General features: G+C 38.8%; 1 protein-coding gene across 1 annotated transcript in view; it reads right to left on the bottom strand.

Moving 5' to 3' along the window:
- LOC134872617 (unconventional myosin-XVIIIa-like) overlaps window positions 1–20,024 on the bottom strand; it is a 93,206-nt gene that overhangs the window by 42,121 nt on the left and 31,061 nt on the right. Inside the window, exons 16-24 of the mRNA XM_063895995.1 lie at window positions 18,607–18,697; window positions 17,284–17,476; window positions 12,015–12,101; window positions 7,714–7,852; window positions 6,173–6,332; window positions 5,899–6,085; window positions 4,673–4,898; window positions 1,827–1,936; window positions 688–753 (exon numbers count right to left, since the gene is read on the bottom strand). Coding sequence (XP_063752065.1) covers window positions 688–753; window positions 1,827–1,936; window positions 4,673–4,898; window positions 5,899–6,085; window positions 6,173–6,332; window positions 7,714–7,852; window positions 12,015–12,101; window positions 17,284–17,476; window positions 18,607–18,697 — 1,259 coding nt within the window. The remainder of the gene's footprint in view (window positions 1–687; window positions 754–1,826; window positions 1,937–4,672; window positions 4,899–5,898; window positions 6,086–6,172; window positions 6,333–7,713; window positions 7,853–12,014; window positions 12,102–17,283; window positions 17,477–18,606; window positions 18,698–20,024) is intronic.

Raw genomic sequence — 20,024 nt, 5'->3', positions numbered from 1 at the left:
GATTACATGGACCTGCTGTAATTGGCATGCAAGTGAGACAGGTTGCTAGGACGCCGCTGGAATGCTTTGTAAAATTTCAGCTGCGCTTGTCCACTCCTGAGCCCATTTCCCACTCCAGAGTGATGAGCACCATGTGAAGCTGGCTCCAGAAACGTTTTTTGTGGCATGTGTTTTTTTCAAAAAGTGAAGCACTTATCTCGGAGCACTAGTTCCACTCTTTTCTACATTATTATTTCCTTTGATTTCCTTTTTCCAGGGCTGATGGCCACTTTCCGGCTGATAGGATTATAGCTCAGTGTGTCAGGCAGTGTTAACTGTGATTACTTTACAGCGGGGGGAAAACAAAGAGGGCCATCAGATGGGAGAATTTGCTCTAATGACCTGAGAAGAAAGAGAATCACGGTAGTAGCACAGGGCAGAGCAGTGCCTCTCGGAAGAGTGACAAGGATTGGAAACTCTCCAAAAAAAAAAGGATGACAAACAACCTCAAAGACCGACAGGTGTAAAGCAAGACACGCTCCTCCCAGACAGAAAGTTAAAAAAAAAACAAGGATAAAAAGAATCCTAGTTCTGCAGCTCTGTGCTGGAAGCTTTCGGAAGATTGAAACTGGCAGTGATTTACAGCGAAAGGTTTCCTCAATCACCTTAAAGCTGCGTATTTATTTGAGATTTGTTGGCATTACTTACCCTACTGAGACCCATGTGGTAGCTGCTCTTCTCCAAATCCAAGGACTCCAGCAGCTCCTCCACAGCCTGGGTAAAGGCACACACACACACATTTAGTCTTTCAGCTGCTGGATCCAGGGGGAACCTCTACTGACGCTGCAACACTTCAGTGGTCCACAGTTCCCCTAAGTTGCCATGCTGAACTAATGGTACAGTGCAGCCCCCCCATCTTCGTTTTTCTTCTTCCATTCCCGGCTGGATTTAGTTTTGAAAGTAAGCACAGGGAAAAGTTTGGGTTCTTAGAAACTCCCAACTACTAATTACAACTTGTCCTACAATAATCCCCTGTTCCCTGGAATATTCCTCGAGACCCCTCTGGTGGTCCTGCGGCTTTGAACACACATATTGCCGATACAGAGGTAAACTATCAGCCAGCCCGGAGTCTCTCCCTGCCCCTGCACCGGACTGTTTACTGTAGGTGTATTGTTGTCTCAGCCTCCCCTCTCTACTTGATCCTCCAGCCGATCTAGATTACACCAGGAGAGGCTTGCCACTAGCACTGAGGGGCTTTTGTTCGCCAGTGTTTCCACAGAAACTCCGCCACAAAACATGGGCACAGGGGAAAAATAGCTTTTTTACCCCCCTCCGACCCCATTCTTTCACTCACTCTTTCTTATTTCTCCTAAGAAACAAACTTTGGAATTTTTATTTTTCCCCCCATTCCACTTTAACTCTGCTTCTCTTGGAGAGGACCAATGAACACAACGCTCTAATTGATGGATCTTCTACGAATAAATGTCTTTTAAAAGGTTTATAAAGTTTACAGAGGTTGTTGAAAAATTGGGTAAAACCTTGGCAGCTAGGGTCCAATGCCCAGATTGTGAAAGATGATAAGTACGTCTACTTGAATGGTATTTTGTAGCTTTGAACGCAGTAAGCACTTTGCGAGCCACACTACCGATCTGCCTCCTTAACAGGCCCGATCCCGATAAGGTTAAGTTGATTAGATCACTACAATGGCTCTGATGAATGAGGGTGTATTTCTCTGTCAGTTGGCTGCTGACAAATCAGGGGCAGATGTAATGAAGCTGCCTCTTCACAACATTAATCTTCCCTGCGCTTGGCCACTGGCGGAGCTGTACTCCCGCTGATTGACTCACTCTCCTCTCATCCTTAACGATGTAATTCCTCCCGAGCTTCTTGGTGAGGTGCGGTGCCAGCACATCAAAGCGCCGGCGAAACTCGGAGAACACCATGTGATCGGGGTAACCTGTGAAGGTCGGAGCAGAATAACAACGTTAGACTGTTGAAATGTTGGAAAGTCTGTATTTCCAGTAGTGGAATGTAATAAAGTACTGTACATAAGCACAATTTAGAAGAACTAGTAGTTTACATTCCATTAAACCCTAACCCTGATTTCATGCTACTCGATACTTCAACTCCACTACAATTTGGAAGTCAATATTGTACTTGTACTCTAACCCCATACTTTACATGACATAAAACCATTACCCTAACAATATTCTACTCAATATTTTCCCTCAACTTCATTTAGCCAATATTTTACTCAACTATCCTTATTTCACATTTGAGTTACTTAACCTATTCTGATTTCTAGCTAAACAAATCATAAATTGGATGAAATTCCCAGCAGCAATACATAAAATAATTAAAATCAGCTCCACATTTACATGCTGTGATGACCACAACAACGCATCAATATATTCCAGTAATGTATTACATATGGCCCATTACACGTCTTGGTACTTTTGTTTCTTTCTTTTGTTTTCTTTTTTGTTTTAAAGTTCTCCTATCATGCTATATTTGAACCATATATTGTAGGGCAATATCTATACAAAACTTGTCTGTGAAGTGTTTTGCTCAAAATACCAAACAGATCACTAATTGTAGCATGCCTCATACCCCTCTATTTCAGCCCTGTTCCTGAAGTGCTGATTCTGTGACTGTCGCTCTAAATTTGAGCTGACCTGAAGCTGGCCACGCCCCTTTGGAGCACATTCAGCTCTCCAGCCGTGTCTCAATTCAACGGCCGCATGCTTCGGAGGACCCAGACTACACGGTCGACGGAAGACCCAGTCGACGTAGATCGGGTAGGCTGGACCGAGCGGCCTAGGAAATGAGACGGTGTAGTTTACGGAGCACCTCCTGTTTACGTCACGTGATACGAGTTGTTCTGTTGCGCTCCAGAAGCCTCATAGCCTCAAATTACCTAACACCCAAACTCAGCTGAAGAGGATCCAGAAACTTTACTTTTACTTTTTTAGTTGAACCATTTATTGGAGATTACTGCCGAAATAATTAGTAGGCTATAAAGATGAAGCTGTTTCTTTGGCCTCCAGTAACGTTAGATAGTTAACAAGTAAATGATGTAGCTGATGTCATTTAATCATATAATTTCCTATTTAAAACAAGTCTTAATCTTACTGTTAAAATACAAATATGCTTCTTTAACTAATCCACAAAAGGATCTTGTATAGATTGATTCTTAACAATATTAGTTTTCTAATGCTATTAGCTAGCTGTGGTTTAAAACTGTTTATATTCTCCTTCTTCCCCTAAACCTATTAATATAATTAAAACAGAATTTAAGACTGTTTAATGACCTAGAGATAACCAATTATTCCACTGTTATGTACTTCATGTTGTAAATAATTGTTCAAACCTGAGTAAATGAAATAAAAATGTATTTAACAATTATTATTCCATTTTTTAACTTTTTCATCTAGTCTCAAAGTACAGGTAAGAATATTTCCATCCTCTCTTCATGACTTCTATTATGAGAACTTCCTTCACTAACACAGAGGAAATCCATCATGTCATTTACCATCACGAGCATTAAAAGAAATATCAGCAGAAGTGTGTTTATCAAGTTGTTTATTTTTATTCACGTTCAGTAGTGATTCCTCCACTTGCTGCTGCTTTTAAATCCCCCCTGCTGCTGCAGAGACCTGACCGCTATTTCATTTGAATAAACGACACTTGTCACAAGTGCGCATTGCATCCTGCGATATGGTACACCGCGGAGGATACATCAGATGTATCCTCCAAAATCCGGGAGTAGTGGGCCGCATTCGGAGGAGTATTGTCTTTTTTTTTAATTGGGATAGCCTTCTCTCGGGGGAAGTGACGCAAGCGGTCTACGAATGCAGCCTCCGAAGGATGCGGCTGTTAATTGGGACACGGCTTCTGTCTGAAGAGAGAGGTTTCTAACGGAGAAACTCAGCTAAATGCTGCCGCGATTAAACGCCATATTATGTTCCAAAACATATCAAGCATTATTTCTGAAACATTTCTCAGTGTTTACCACTAGAACAGAGACATTATATGTATTATATATACAACAACTCCAAGTCTCTCCTGCAGACCTTCTGTACACATACACAGACGCGCTGCGGAAGGGATTCAGCTCGTTGACTCTATATAGGGGACAGTATGTCGGGACGTGTCACGTGTGCGGGACGTTGCCAGGAGTTTAATGTAAATCCAGCCCACATTTCTGATATGACGTCATATCGGCAGAAAATCTGGATCAGCTCGTTTGTACCCCCGTTTTTAGAGATGTGGGTAAGGAGGAAAAGAGAGAGGGTTGTGTTTTCTGACACTTTGTGAGTCTCCTTACACACCGGGGACACATATTTATGTCAAAAAGACAGCCAAAAGTGCATTTTGCATTATAGGAGGCCCTTAAGATTAGGAATACTGTACCTTTGCTGTTAATAGAGTATTGCATAGCATAGTTACTTTCACCATCTGTGATAAACACAATAGTGTACCAACAGTCATATTCCAGAAATGTAATAAATATGATCCATTATTCTGTAATGGACAAGTACTTTTACTTTTGGTACTTTAAGTATATTTTGATGCACTTTTACTTATTAAAGTAGCATTGCTACTTTGACTTGAGCAGAAACTCTGAGTACTTCTTACTTCACTGTGCATTTCTATGCCTGTGCTTAGTAGTTGAGTTTGGCTGCCGCCTCACCTTGCCTGTAGATCCGGAGAGCATCCAGAACCTTGGAGCCACGCAGCTGAGCACGGAGCAAGGCTACATCTAGCTGCATTAAGCCGGGATCTCCAGCCTCCCCTTGAGCCTCACATTCCCCTGCTTTGAACAAGGATCCACTCAGGGCCTTCAGGGCATCTGCCTTGGGCAATATGCAGTGAACGAAGTGAATCCTGGACCTGCGCACCATGTCAAGGAGAGCATCCTGGAAAACACAGAGCAGGGTTAGGGATTGTGGTAGGCTGACGCATTCTAAGTTGTATCCACATGTAATAAGTTGTTTTTACTCGAAGCAACCAAATGTAAAGCATACTGGTCCTGACGTGCACCTCTTAAAATATTACCTTTAGCAAGTTTTAATACCCGCATGCAGGTTATATCTAGCATAGTAATTCTGAACGATGCTCTTGTCAAGCACTTTAGTTACTCTATAACGAAGAGAGATAATAAAACATTACATTTTTATCATCTCAATTTGTAAAGAGCGTGCCCAAACTCGGGCGGGTGCTGGGACAAGAAGTATAATTCTTGATGAGAAAATGTTCCGGTTAACTTCATTACCAGGGAGGTGGGAAGGTTGCCGTTTGAATACAATGAGGCAATTTTAATAACATTTATTGAAAGCCATGAATGCTGTTGCACGGTGAAACTGTAGAAGAGGCATTCAGACGTTTCCCTTTTACTTTTACTTCCCTGCTTCTCTTAAATACTATTGCAAGACCATCAGAGAACGTAATGAGAGTGTGGGCATTTATAACAAGGTTTGGTAAACGCTGTTGTAAAGCCTAACTTTGAGTGCTGAAGTGTTAAAGGGGCCCTATTATGCTCATTTTAAGGTTCCATAGTTGTATTTATAATTGTGATTGGTCACCCAATTAGATATGTCTCGCACCCTGGCCTATCACGTAATGCATTTTTGGCACTTGTTGGCTTAATTTTTTTCAGGGTTGCTGCTTTGCTATTATATAAGCAAATAATAAAATAAAATATTCACTAATCTTTCGCTTACATTTCTTCCTTTCCTCTCTCATTTATTTGATGAATTAGTCCTTGAGACTTGGCAGATAAGTGGTGCGAATAATGTGCAATTCAATACATTTCTTTTCAGTTTGCCCCTCTGTGTTGTTTGCAATACCGACACGTAATGTTTTGCCCCAAAACATAAAAACAGAGTCTGACTAGTTGGTTCCATCCCCTCCTCTCACCACTTGAAGCTTTATCTGGATACATAAGGATTTCTTCTTGATAGCAGCAACCCCCGTGGTGAAGCTCTTCCTCATGCTAGTGGCCCGGCGCAAGGAAAGTTGGGAAACGCCTTCAAGGCCAGCGACAGAACCGGACAGAACGGTGGCTCCGGCAGTTCGGCTCATGAACAACGAGCTGATGATCTTCCTGTAAGAGATACACAACTTTAGTCTAAAGTTGTTTTTTTTTTTAAATGTCCTCCAATAATACTTATGTTGGATAAATCCTTCTTACTTCTGGGAGTCCTGCAGCAGGCTTGTAGCATTGGTAGATGCAGGATTCAGCTTGGCGTAGTTCAGCCACCCGCAGGCATCGTACTCCACCCAGTCGGTCCCGTGACTGTGGCCAAGCAGGAAATGATGATCCTTTTCACTCTTCAAGAGGAAAGTGTGACCTGATGGAAATGGAAAAGGAATTGTCAGATACGTTGAACAGCCTCCTTCATGACTTTAGAAAAGTGTGAAGGGTTAATCAAAGCTTCATCTTGCCTGGGTTTGTCTTATATGCACTGCCACAAACCTACATAAACTTGACTGATAATGAGATGATAAAATACTCTGTCCTCAACCTAGTTTGGTTATGTGACGGACTATTTAAGACATATGTGTGGATAAACTACAGTTCAAACCTCCTTTATACATTTCCGATGCAGATCTATTGAGTTCTATAAGTAATCTATAACCTTGGCAAGTAACAGTTACATACACAGAACATTTCTATGACTCATCCACTGCACAATACTGGTCATAGTGCTTGAGTACATTTATTCTATCAACATGTATTTATTCTATACAACCGATGTACTTTGACATAAAACAGGGAGCCTTTACAGCTGCTCAAACATTGTTAATAATACATGATGAAATATCTCTTTCTGAATAAAACCTGTGGCAAGAATCGGCAAATACTGTGAAAGACAGAAAATTATGATCCTGCTCCACAAATGATTGACAGTGATGAAAGTTCATACCAAGTATGTTTCTTTGTGTTAATGGTTAAGCAACATCATGCATATTTTTGCAGTCGATTTCTAACCAGTTAGAATTCCTTCATCATTCACAAGATTTTTACCGGGTGCCAAATTATCTGCAGAGCTCTCTCCAAAACAAACACTGCATAAAGAGGTTTTTTTCTTTTGACACTTTTTGGCTTCCATTAACGTTAACTCAAGGCGACCAAAATGAAAAACACTCTTACCTTCATTTGATTAAGTGGGTTTGAAAACATCAGGGATTTATGTGAGTGCTAAACTCACCAAAATATACAACATAGGTCGGGCAGTTTTTAGACATTTTAACGAGTAAATGGATTCATTTATACCCTTGAAAAGATTTCAAAGGATTGCAGTCCTTTCCTTTAAATACAGTCGAGTAGAATGCCTGCCATGTGTTGTGTTAGCTTTGAGTTTATGTATGCATACAGCATGTGTGTGTGCTTGTGGGTGAAAGGAATTTAGGGTGAATAAATAGTAGAAAAACTGAACACACAGATACACTGAAAAAACTGAAACGTTGACTTTGATTAAATGTATTGTGTCAACAGATTTCACACAACTGTATTAGGTTAGTTTAAAGCAATAATGTGACATGTGTTTACATAATACATTTAAAATTAAAGTCAACGTTTCAGTTTTTCCAGTCAATGAAGTGTGTGTGTGTGTGTGTGTGTGTGTGTGTGTGTGTGTGTGTGTGTGTGTGTGTGTGTGTGTGTGTGTGTGTGTGTGTGTGTGTGTGTGTGTGTGTGTGTGTGTGTGTGTGTGTTTGTCCTGTCCTTGCCTTTACTTTCGCCCTCAGCAGGCCCATAGTAGCTGAAGAGACGTCCCAACAGGGTTTCCTCTGACCCCCCGTGCTGCAGAGCCTCCTCCTCCAACAGCCACAGCAGGCCCCGCGCTTCATCTGTCCTCACCGTCCGCACCTGTCAAACAAACATGTACACTCTCAGAGACACACACACTCAGAGGTCGTAGCACCTTTGTGCAGATTTAGTGTGGACATGTTTTGCCTTGAATCCTTTGTGAACTACAGATTTGCTAATCAAATGGCGAAAGACTGTACTTTACATTTAATTTGATCCATTTAAATGAAAACACAGATTAAAACCTGCACATGGAAAACAAACCGCATTGCAACAAGGATATTTAGCTACCTTCAGCTATTGAATGGGAACACATTAATGCATCAGCCTTTTTTCTTGATTATTACAAAGGATTCTGAAATTATCCTTCAAATGTTGAGTGCTGGCCATTGAAAAGAATAAAAAGGAGCACATATCAAAGTGCATTACAAAGACAGCAAAAATGAAAACAGGCATAAATCAAGTCAAGAAATCAGATACAACTGTTCGGTTTGGAAAATATCAACAAAGTGTAGTGGAGAAAAGGGAAAGACACTTTTCAAGGAAAAGTTAGTGTTTTCCTTCCACAATACTAAACGTCAGTGAAAGCAGTGTGCTTTCCCCAGAATGAGCGTGAGAGTAATTGTAGCATCAGAAATTAAAGTTTCAAAAGCATTCGCGGTCCCTGCACCCTGCAGCAAGTCGCTGTGATAATGGCATCATCAACTTAGCTTTTGCTTATAATTGAAATGACAACAAAAAAGAGCTCATGAATACGGAAAATAGCAGGGGGGAAAGGGGATTAAAAAGTAATACAATTAGTATTACAATTAGCGTGAACACAGAGGAAAATAAAAGCCACTCTTAATGATTATGGGAAAGTACAAGGTTTTTTGTTTTTTTTTGTCTAATAAATAAATGTGACCTTATTTGGCAGTAAAGCTTTACTTTTGCACACTTCAAATTAGTAAGAACTGTGCTTTGTTTTGTTTATTTGCTCTGAAAATCTCACAAGAGTACTACGTTTAAAGACCTATTATGCTTTTTGGGGTTATTTCCTTTATTTACTTCAGTAACATATTGACGTCACTATGTAAAACTTGCCCTCCTATTCGCTTGTGCTCCAACACATTGTACGGGATAGGCTACGGAGTGGGACATCTCTAAACAGTTGACCAATCACAACAGTGCTGGCCAGCTAAACAATCAGAGCAGACTGGGCTCTGGTTTCAGACCGAGGGTGAACAGAGCTGCTGCAGCACAGGCAGTATGAGATAAATAAAGAGCTTTTTGAACATTAAAGGTCACGTATTTTACTGTATTTCAACAATTTATTACATGTCTCTGAAGTTTATTGCCAAAAAAATACCAAACAGATCATGCATTGTAGCATGCCATATGCCCTTCTGTTTCAGTCCTTTTCTGTGTCTGTAGCTTAAAATCCAAATGAGCTGCTGCTGGCCACGCCCCTTTGTGTGTCTCACACTCTCGTTTCACACATGTCAACCAGCAGAAACTCAGTGGTGCAAGGGATCATTTATGATCCTCAATCCAACCCTAAATTGAACTTTGTGCATGCAGCTGGACGTTTCCGACTAGTCTTCTTAGACATCCTGCTCAAACCGGTGGCCAGAAATAAACAGACAGACAGATGTGCAGCGGGAGGGGATTCAGATAAGAGGGTGGACGGGGGCTTACCATGGTTGGTTTGTTGCTAATGCCGTACAACCCACAAGTGACGTCAAAGATGAACTTCTACGTTACGTATGAACCTGAAACCCTAACTCATTCATTTTTGGAGCGACTTTCACATACTTGGGTCAGGAGGCTAAGAGAGAGAACCTTTTTTGCTGACACTTTCTGAGTCTTTTTACACACAAATAATACATACAGCCCCGGGAAAGATTAAGAGAGCACTCCAAAGTTTTCTTGAAACTCAATCTCTTCATGTATGGCAGCCATTCCAGTGTGTCTTGAATTCCAACACAGAGAAATGTTGTCAGTAGTTTATAGAATACAATAATAATAAAAAATAACTCAAAGACATAAATAGCAGAACCAGAGAAACTGATAATATTGCAGTGGTTTCTTATTTTTTTCCGGGGCTGTTTATAGGCATTAAATAGATAACAAGCACATTTTGAACAATAGGGAAACTTTAAAGAATGTAAACATGTCAAAGTAGAGGCACAAAATACAAGTATTAAACTTGAACATGAGCACTAAGGGCCTTTTAAATGAGGCACTATTTGCCCAAAGACATAAACTAAGCCACAATTGTTTTTCAGATGACAATGAGCTCCAGAGGGAACGATATCCACACTCGAAGCTTGGGAATAAGGCTCAAAAACCAAAAACAGTTTTAGGCAGCTATCCGCAAGTTACACTGGAGACATCCTTATCAGCAGTGCACACTACGCTGACTTCAAATACAACACAGAGTATCAGTTTGGAGGGGACATATGACAACTGTGAGGCTCGCAATGAATTGAGCATTAGAGCGATAAAGGACATCTCAGCTACAAGGGGAGGAAAAACATATCTGTCAGTGAAAATAATGAATCTTTTCATTCTACCCAGCAGATTTCTTTAGTTTACTTTAGAAATGCCTTTGAAGAATCAGCGTTTTTCTTTCCCCTTTTGGTTTTTGGAGTGATGTACAGTTCAGTGCTTCTCCCATCAGTGTACGGACCCCCTTAAAAGTAAAGCAGTCAAACTGAACACATTGGAATTATAACAAAGTGATCTATGACTCTAGAAACTCTGCCATTTTCTGTTTCCATGGTGCAGATCACAGGCTGCAGAGGCCAATCATCGATTTTCCTCCCTCCAAGTCAATTCTCTAACCTTTCTTTTTCCTTCTCCTGCCCTCTCTTTTGAGCCGCAGCCAAACACCTTTCAATATTTAAAACTCACTTAAGAAAACTTCTGAAGCTAAATGATGATATTTATTGTTGAATAAAAACAAAGTGTACGCAGAGTTTTCTATGTGAAGATGCCTGTTTAATGTATAATGCAGTCAATATGCTTAACGACAGAACGTGTGACATTATCCCAACTTATTTCCACGTGCATACATACAGTATAAGACGAGAAAAAAGCATCTTATAAAGGGCTAAACAACTTGAATTTATTCTTACCAGCTTTAGTGTGCTTTGCAGATGCCGGACTGAGATTGATAACACTTTAAAAATGTGTGTATGTCTTTAAAAAAGCTTAATTTCGCATTTGGATCTTAAAACTGCAAACTCCCTTGAAATGTTTAAAAGTAAATTTAAAAAAATGTCTGTTTTGATTTTATTTTACATTTTAATTTGTTTTATTAAATTGTTTTATTTTAACCTATTTTTAATTTCTTGTCAGCTTCACCCCAAGGGAATTTCATTAGGATCACTGTTGATGTTTTACATTGTTCTCTATTTATTTTAATATTGTTGTTGTTTATTTCCTGTTCTGTAAAGCACTTTGGGCTGCTTTGTGCATGAAAGGTGCTATACAAATAAAGTTTATTATTATTATTTGTATTAGTTGAGCAGATATTTCAAAGCTTTACTACACTTGGTTAAAAAGGTTTATTTTTAGATTTAATGTGTGCCATTATCTTCTGCGGAAGTAAACAACATAGTGACGTCGGAGCTCCATAAAAACAAAGCTGTCTATGCTGTCTGATGGTCAATTAGACACGATTTTCATATTTTTGGAGCAATTATAGCGTTTTATATTGCATCACTTAAACATTTTACAGGGGAAATTGGCATTTTGGTATGAGTTTGCATGCCCAAATATAAGAGGTCGCAGCGCACGTGTTACCCGGTTTAGACAAAACCCTGATATGTGTTTGTTATATTATATACTTACCTATTTTAGATCAATGTTTAGACTGATGAAATAGATGTTTTGAGACCATGTACAGTAGTTAGGGTTACATTTTAGGGTATTTGGTTGTTGTTAGGTGTTTTGTTAGCTCGTAGTGATTATGTATAAAATATAAACCCTACAATTCTAGATGTGATAGTAATATTCTGTTAATACTTTCTGTTTCATGTCTGGGCCCCTGCTCTCAAACTTAAAAAAGTTTATCTTTATCATGTCCTACGATTGTGTCCTTGTATTTTTAAACGGTGTGAACACAATTCATTGAATTCTGAGAAGCATTCTGAGGAAACACCAGAACAATGCATGAAAAATATCCAGGCATTTTCACGAGAAATAAAGATAACAGACATGAAAACATTGAACTTACCAGTGCTTGACTTGAGGCTTGGTCCACCACTGCTATGGACAGGGAGGTGCTGGGCTCTGTATCATCTAAAGCCAGCTCTATGTTCTCCTGGAGGAAGACAGGCACATTGACACACAGTTTAATAACTTGTAATGCTCTGTTATGTAACACAACTGTTACATTTCTAACAATGCAATGTGTTGCTGAATAAAATAAAATTAAAACAATATAAGAGGATGAGAAAAAAGGGATTTAAATAGTGTGAAGGCTGTTTTTTGGAGCATCTCCTGTATATAAAAGAGAGTAAATCATTCTTTTTTGGAATCATACGAATAAAGTAGGGATTCCAGAGTTGGAAAAATGTAACTAATTACGATTATTTTGGACCGATATTGCTCTTATTGATATTACAGGAAACATTTTCGGAACATTATTCACATTATCATTGAAAAATATAACCAAATTATCATGGTGTGGTTGTTTTGGAGGGAAAATCTGTACCAAAGAAGGATTTTTATTAAGTTTGTAGAATACTATTTGTATGCTGGGACTTCTTTTCAGCACAGAAATAAATTCAGAACAATGCTGTTACATATTTTTCCCAAATATTGCACTTAATGCAATTTGGAAGTTGCACCGGTCTGTATTGCAATTTCAATAACAATTGTGCAGGCCTACTTGTCATGATACTAAATAACAGAAACAAGACATTTGAATAGTGTGGGTTTTCTTTTGGAGAGTGCATCTTAAAGTAACTGGTCTACTTTTTTTTGGAATCCTATGAATAAAAAGTAGTTTAGTTTTTGGCATATATTTCAGCATGCTGAGAAGAAGGGAGCCCTGGGTTTATGTCATTTCATGGACATAGATGAATATGTTTAATCAAGAGGGGGCTGATATTCTTGAAATAGTAATGGAGGTTAAGAAGAATGAAACTGTTCTTCTGTGGGTGCAGTTTTAAGGGAAGTGTGAGGAGCTTGCCGTTCACTTTCAGGCAGAGGAACCTTTTCAGAAACCCAGGAAACATTGAAACCACAGCTTGACGGCAGATCTTAGTTTTGGTCATACTTGCTGCCACTAAAAAAATCAATGGTGATGTGAAAGTAGTTTTAAATGAACTAGGAATAAGGGCTTTGATTATTTCTCTTTACATTAGAAGCTTCTATTGAGGTGTTCAAATGAAGCGTTTAATATCATATTTCATGACATCATCTCCCTAAAAACAAGGTCCCTTTTTGAAATAGTTATATAATTGTCAGTGAAATATTGTTTTTTGAAAGCCTTAATGCCAACAAATAGGGATTGAAGCAGAATATTTTTCTGAAATAATAACCTTTAGGGAAATAATAACATCTATCTTTTGCAATTAATGTTCACTGAGGTTTTCAGAACTGTAGCTATTGTGTGTATTTTGTCACCCGGGCTCATATAAATTTCAACTCATAATATCCTCGGTTCTTCTTCAGCGATTAATCAATTTATTATATTAACTTCAAGCAAAATGCAACAAAACTAACAGTTTCCTATCTGTAAAATAGGAGATTTTATGTTCCGACGTTTTATAGACAAAATGATTCCCCCAAAAATGTATTATAAGATACATTGATAATAAAACAAAATTGTTATTTGAAACATAGCCCCCGGCCCTGGACATTCTCCAGAATAGAAAAAAAAAAAAACAATGGCATACTAGATAAGAAGAAAGAAAGAAGAAAAGCTAAAAGCCACAACGAATCTATTATAACAACAACAACATTTGACATTTACCCAGACTGTTTTTCCTATAGGTAAATGGAAACTCTTAAATATTTCATTACGGTTGCACATAACAACCCTTTATGGGATTAAAGTGGAAACAAATAGAGTGAATGCCCTTCACCCAAGCAGGACAGGCGAAATGCGGCTCACAGTGACGAAGTGCTAGCTGCATTGGGAATGTGGGGAAATGCTGGCGCTGCTAATAGTGTGGCCGTGACAGATGCCAGTGTTCCAGTTGACAGTGTGTGTGAAGTAGCCCCAATGACTTTTGTTTTCTGCTGTGGAGAAGATATACAAAAATCTCTCCACACAGTTGAAGCTCTCAATTGAATTTGGACTTAAAAAGCATGTTCCTTTTATGTGTATCACAGTTTAACCTGCCATTATTGATACTGTGCGCTGAGATAAACACGTTTGACCCATTTCTTAATACCAGTTTCACAGCTTTTTGTATTTTCAAGATGCACCGGCAACAGAGAATTACACTCCACAGGTGTATGCATTTATACTTCATTTCACTCCACTTCCCTTTCTCCCGGGCACATGTAGGAAGGAATGTGGGTGGGAAATCCTGGGATCCATGTTCAAAGAATTAAAAGAAGTATTTCTGCTTAGCTTCAACTGAGTTTTGAAAACAAACAGGTCAATATGCACATTATTATGGAAAATATTTCTGTAATGTTTTATTTGAATCTTTTTACTACACATTTTGGATTCAAGTTTTATTTCTGTATAAATATTTTTGTTCTATTTTATTTGTTACTTGTCACTGCACATTTTTAATTCAACTTCTTATGTTTATATAAATATGTTTATTCTTCAATATTGTTTATCTTTTTACTTGACATTTCTAATGTTTATATACCGTATTTTCCGGACTACAAGGCGCACCTGAATATTAGCCGCACAAGCTAAAATTAGGGGGAAATCCTGTTTTGTTCATACATTAGCCGCACCGGACTAAAAGCCGCAGGTGTTTTAATGTTTAATTACCATATGTAAGAGAATATGCATATATCTTTCTTAGTGTGAATTTGCGGAAGTTTGTTATTTTTTCCGCGTAGTCGGGAGGGAGTTGCTGACACACAGTCGTCCGCGCCCTGATGGACAGTCCTTTTCGTTTCATAAATCTGTGACACCAGGATGGTCCACCTCTGACATTTTCTATCTTCATTTCGGTGGCGACTGTTTTGGCTTTCAGTCGGATCTGCACAGTTGAAACACCTCGCCCGTTTGCTCTCTGTGTGTTCACCCAGTGTTCAATAAAGTCTTCAAGTTTGGGCCATCTGCTTTTATTACCTCTGAAAGCTTTTTTCGTCTTTTTGGACTGAGCCAGTTCTTCACGCTGGCGTCTCCAACGTCCCACCATTGATTCGTTTATACCAAGGGTAAGTGCAGCAGCTCTATTTCCCTCGTTGAGAGCCAAATCGACTGCCTTTAATTTAAAAGCTGCATCATATGCATTTCTTTTGTTTGCCATAATGAGGGTTTGTGGAAGAAAGCTTCCTTTCCTCCTGTAATACTCGTCTTGCTCTTGCTAATCTAGTCTCTTTTTCGCGCTAATTCGTACGGCACTACTTTGCCTGGCGGACGGACATGTGACCAACATACCACTCTTTTCCCCCGTGACTGTGTGTCTGATCACATGCCCTTCCGCCAGACAAAGTAGTGCCATACAACAGCGGAACAAACCAAAACAAAACCTCTTACGATATCACAAAAATCATGAAAAATCCATAGAAAAGCCGCACAGGACTACAAGCCGCAGGGTTCAAAGCTTGTGCAAAAAGTAGCGGCTTATAGTCCGGAAATTACGGTCCTTTTTTTGTAACCTTATTTAATCTTTTCATTGCACATTATATTATTTATATAAATATTTTGGCATTTGATTTTAGTTCATTTCAACTTCATTTCATTTATTCTATGATTGAGAAGATTTCACAAAATCCAATTTCTTCGCGGGATAAATAAAGTATTCTGATTTTGATGATTCTGAAAAAGGATATCTTTTTTAAATATTAAAGTTTGGACTGCAGTAATGGGTGGATACATTATTGCAAGTGATGAGAGAACTCTCTTATATCCATCACTAAATATCTACATTTCTTCTGCCTGTGCCCAGTTGTAGGGGCTTGCACTGCTAGACAAACTCAAAGGAGGACAGAAGAAGAATAGTTCCTTCTTTCGGGAGCCGCACCGCCGCTGTGCAGCTGGGCGTTTCTCCTCAAGGCAGTCGTGGGTGACTTTACTTTGATCTTTGAGAAGAGGTGAAGACTGGCATCACTAATGAGGAGGTCTAACACACAATCTACTTTGCCTTGTCACAGCTAGAGACAGGTGGGAGGGATAGTGTATCTGATGAATGAGCACATGCGCTATTGGAGTTGATATATCTGAGAGACAAAGGGAGAGAGGTAGCAAGAAGAAAGAGAATGTATGTGTGCACGGTGCACAAGCTTAAGGAGTAACGCGATACAAGTAACAGGATACCGTGATTATCACACAAAAACAAGGTATTCCCTCACAGTAACAACAACAAAAATGTGGATTATAAGGTTACAATACATATTGAACATATTAAAATAAAGATCCATATATTACGAATCATACGTTACAACACTTTCCGAGTCTAATACACCAAGTGATGCGAGTCTCAGTTGAAACAAGAGTTAATCCTCTAGTTAATCATAACTCATTTTGAGTTTTATGGAAAAAAAGGGAAACAACATTACTGTTCAGTGCAAGCAGTGCCATCCAGCTGTTAATAGAGTGTCATTATCCAAGGAGTTTAGATCGAATTTGACACATTATTTACAGATAAATGCTTTGTCAAAGATACTATTGGTAGTAAAATAGGTTAGTGTACTGAATTAGAGTTTCAGTGTTTGGTCAATTGTGCATGGTCATGCATTGTGCACTTTCATTGTCGCTCTCTAGACTACTGAATGAATATACTTAAAGGGAGCCTCTTATGCTTTTCCCCCCCGCCGGAAACACATCCATTGGAATCATTTATTTTCTTCTGTAACATAGTGATATCAGTATGTAACGCTCTTGCTTCTATTGGCTAGCGCTCCAAAACATTGATCATGATATCATGATAGGCTAAGGGGTGGGACAAAGAGGTGCTGCAGCACAGGCAGTATGAGATAAATAAGCACTTTTTAAGAGTAGAGGCACAGAATACATTTATGAAAACTGAAATGGAGCATAATAAGGCCCTTTGAATGTTTTTCATTTCAAAAACAGGGGCAGAGGAAACACTTTAGAGATAAAATATCTGCTTTTCTAAGGTTACATTGTTGCCTTAAATAATACATTTAATTAACGTGTTATTTATATCTCTTTTTCTCTTGTTTTTGTTTGCCTGTTGAAATATTCCAAAGTAAAAGAAAGTAACTAGGTTACATTCATTTTATATTGTGAAATTTAGATTAAATTACATATTTTACAGGTAATTAGTCATTGTAACAGAACACGTTTTTTTAAACAACCCCTCTGAACCTGGACGCAACACTTCCCTTGTCCTCACCTCTTTGTATCTGTCCAACTCCTGAACGAAGGTGCGCTGATAGAAGAGGGAATGCAGGCGTTCCTGAGTGTAGTTGTGGCACAGGTCCTCAAAGGTTGCGCCGCATTCGCGCTTAGCAAGCCGGGGGTTTTGAAAGCCTGGTGTGTCCACGATGAGCAAAGAGCACAGGGAGTGCTGGTTGGATTTCAAGGCCCTGAAGCACACAGGGTGAACACACACACATAAACATTGAGATACTTGAGACCATATTTTATTGATTGTATTCACTGCATTGACCCATAGCTTTGACCTTAGCTCTCCCTACATCATCTCTAACTTTAACCCTCACTACACATAATCTTAGGCCTGTGTTATAGCCTAAACACGAGCCATTGAGATGGACTAGCATTTCATTAGAGTAAATCAGATCAGATTCAACTTAATAATCCTTGCAGATGGAGTAGTTCAAGTAGTGGGACAGAGAAATGCACCTAGCATCTAAGCAGAATTGCAAGAGAAGCAGTGCAGAGTAATATATAAGTATAATAAAGGTATATACATCTGAAGGATATTAAAAGCTAAAGTATATATATAATGAACAGTATTATTATGATTAAGAGCTGTAGTATTATTATTGAATACCATTGAGATCAGTATAGACACTTTGTATGTAATATGAATGAATACTTACACTTATCCTAAACTTATCAGAAAGACATTTCAAACCAGCGTTTTCTCGACAATCCCTACATTTCTCTAAAAATCCCTTCAATTTAGAAAAATATCTAATATGTCAAGCAGAATTAAAACTATTTTTAAAAGGGGACATTTCATAAACATTTTTAGGTTTATGCTTGTACTTTTTTCCATTTCCTACAACATAATCCATGCTCTAATGCTAAAAATGTGCATTATTTTTCCATACTGTCCTGTCTGCATAAATCTGTATACAGCATACCTTAAGTCTAAAACACTTAGTGCCTGTCTCTTTAAGACACTATCCAGAATGACCCAGTCTTTTCAGATTGGTTTGCTCAAAACATTTGGTAATTTTTCAAGCTGTGGGGGGAGATCCTAGGTATAAAACATATGAAGTGAAGCCAAATAGGAATTGTTTGTAGAATCCTGTGTTTGCAGCCCCAAAAGAAATAATCGCTCGTCTTCTTTTACAATTTATGGGTTGGAACGCAATCCAGATATGGAAATGCAACAAGAGTTTTCCATAATGTATCCTCTTTATAAGATGCACAAAGTACCCAAGTTCATTATAACAAGTGCAGCTAAAAATAATGCCATCAACAATTTGACACAGCTTGAAACATGTGCTTGATCAGAAGTACTTACCTGTTTATTAAAGAAATGAGAATAGTGAAGAGCTCAGAATAAAGCCCTGAGGCCATGGCCTCTAAACAGTCCATGCCCGAAGCCTTGGATCCTGCAATGAGGCAGCCAGACACAGAAAACATTAGAAATAACCAGTTCACAAACCCCAATAACAACATAAAAGCCAGTTGAATACAAAGAAGAGATTTTTGAGCAGTCAAAGCTTCCGTGGAACTATGGTTACACCATTTGTTTTTAAAAATAGATTAAACAGCCTTTTATCTGTGCTTATTATTTCCGGGGGCAGGCATGGAGAACACAAACTGTCTGCCAATAGTCTAAAGCAGGATCATTTGGGACTTAGGTGTTTCTGAATTGGTCAGAAGCGTGCATACTTATGACTGTGCCCAGCGGCAATGGCCACCTGTTAAGCTCTCCTCATTCATTCAATTTTCACACCAAATAGTGTGTTGATGGTGCCACAGGGATATTTTCATGTGTGCATACACACATCGATGACTGTGGCCCAATTCCAAACCGATCCCTACACACTCCCACTTTGTGAAGAGCGAACTCAGTCGATTGTCGCACTCACGGCCGAATGAAGCTCCCTTCTTTAAGGTGTTGGATGTTAATACTTCAATAAGATTCAGGAGTAACTTCTCTCTCTTTGATAGAAAGGAATTGTCGTTACGTGTTGTAACCATGGTTTAGAATCTCTCGAACAATAAATAGTAATTATAATGAAACCCCCAAAATTCTTGAGCTGCGTTTCTTTCTTTGGAAACCTCTTTAAAAAATTCTAAAATCTAATGTTTATGAGCTGCTTGTTTTTTTTATTCTTTAGCGTTGCATGTGCATTTACAAAACCTTCCCATCAGCTGAAAATGTCTACCATTTCTCGGCTGCACTGAGAAAAATAAAACTTTAACTTTAATCAAATGTATAATGTCAACACATTTCACATAACTGTATGAGGTTAGATGAAAACAGTCATATTAAGTTTAAATAGCTACAAGGTTCAGGTTTTTTAGTATAGTCATACAAAAACTTGGATGTAGTGATTGACCATCTGCTGTCACGGAAAGACCATATGGAATATATGGAATATGGAATGTCCTTTGGGGCGACTAGAAATTCTTCTGTTGTTCCTTACATCTGTGATTTTGTCTGTTCTTCAGTACGGCAATACTACCTGGTACAAGTTTTTGACAAACGCCTTGAAATCAAAACTGCTCCACCTGTTAAAAATCTGCTCAAAGACTGTTGGTCAACCCTGTGATATGAACTGCTAGCATCTAATCAGAGATATAGGGTTCGCGATTCAATGACTGAAGAAATCCTAACAGTAAATACAGAGGGAAATCCCAAATCAAATGCACGCTAAAGGGTCTTTGAGCATGTTTCTCTCAGTGATTGTGATGTTTGTTCATGTCTTG

Source organism: Eleginops maclovinus, chromosome 11 (assembly GCF_036324505.1).
Source record: "Eleginops maclovinus isolate JMC-PN-2008 ecotype Puerto Natales chromosome 11, JC_Emac_rtc_rv5, whole genome shotgun sequence".
In the NCBI taxonomy this organism is placed as follows: domain Eukaryota; kingdom Metazoa; phylum Chordata; class Actinopteri; order Perciformes; family Eleginopidae; genus Eleginops; species Eleginops maclovinus.
The sequence above is the reverse complement of the archived record's forward strand: the minus strand, read 5'-3'. Positions and strand labels throughout refer to the sequence as shown.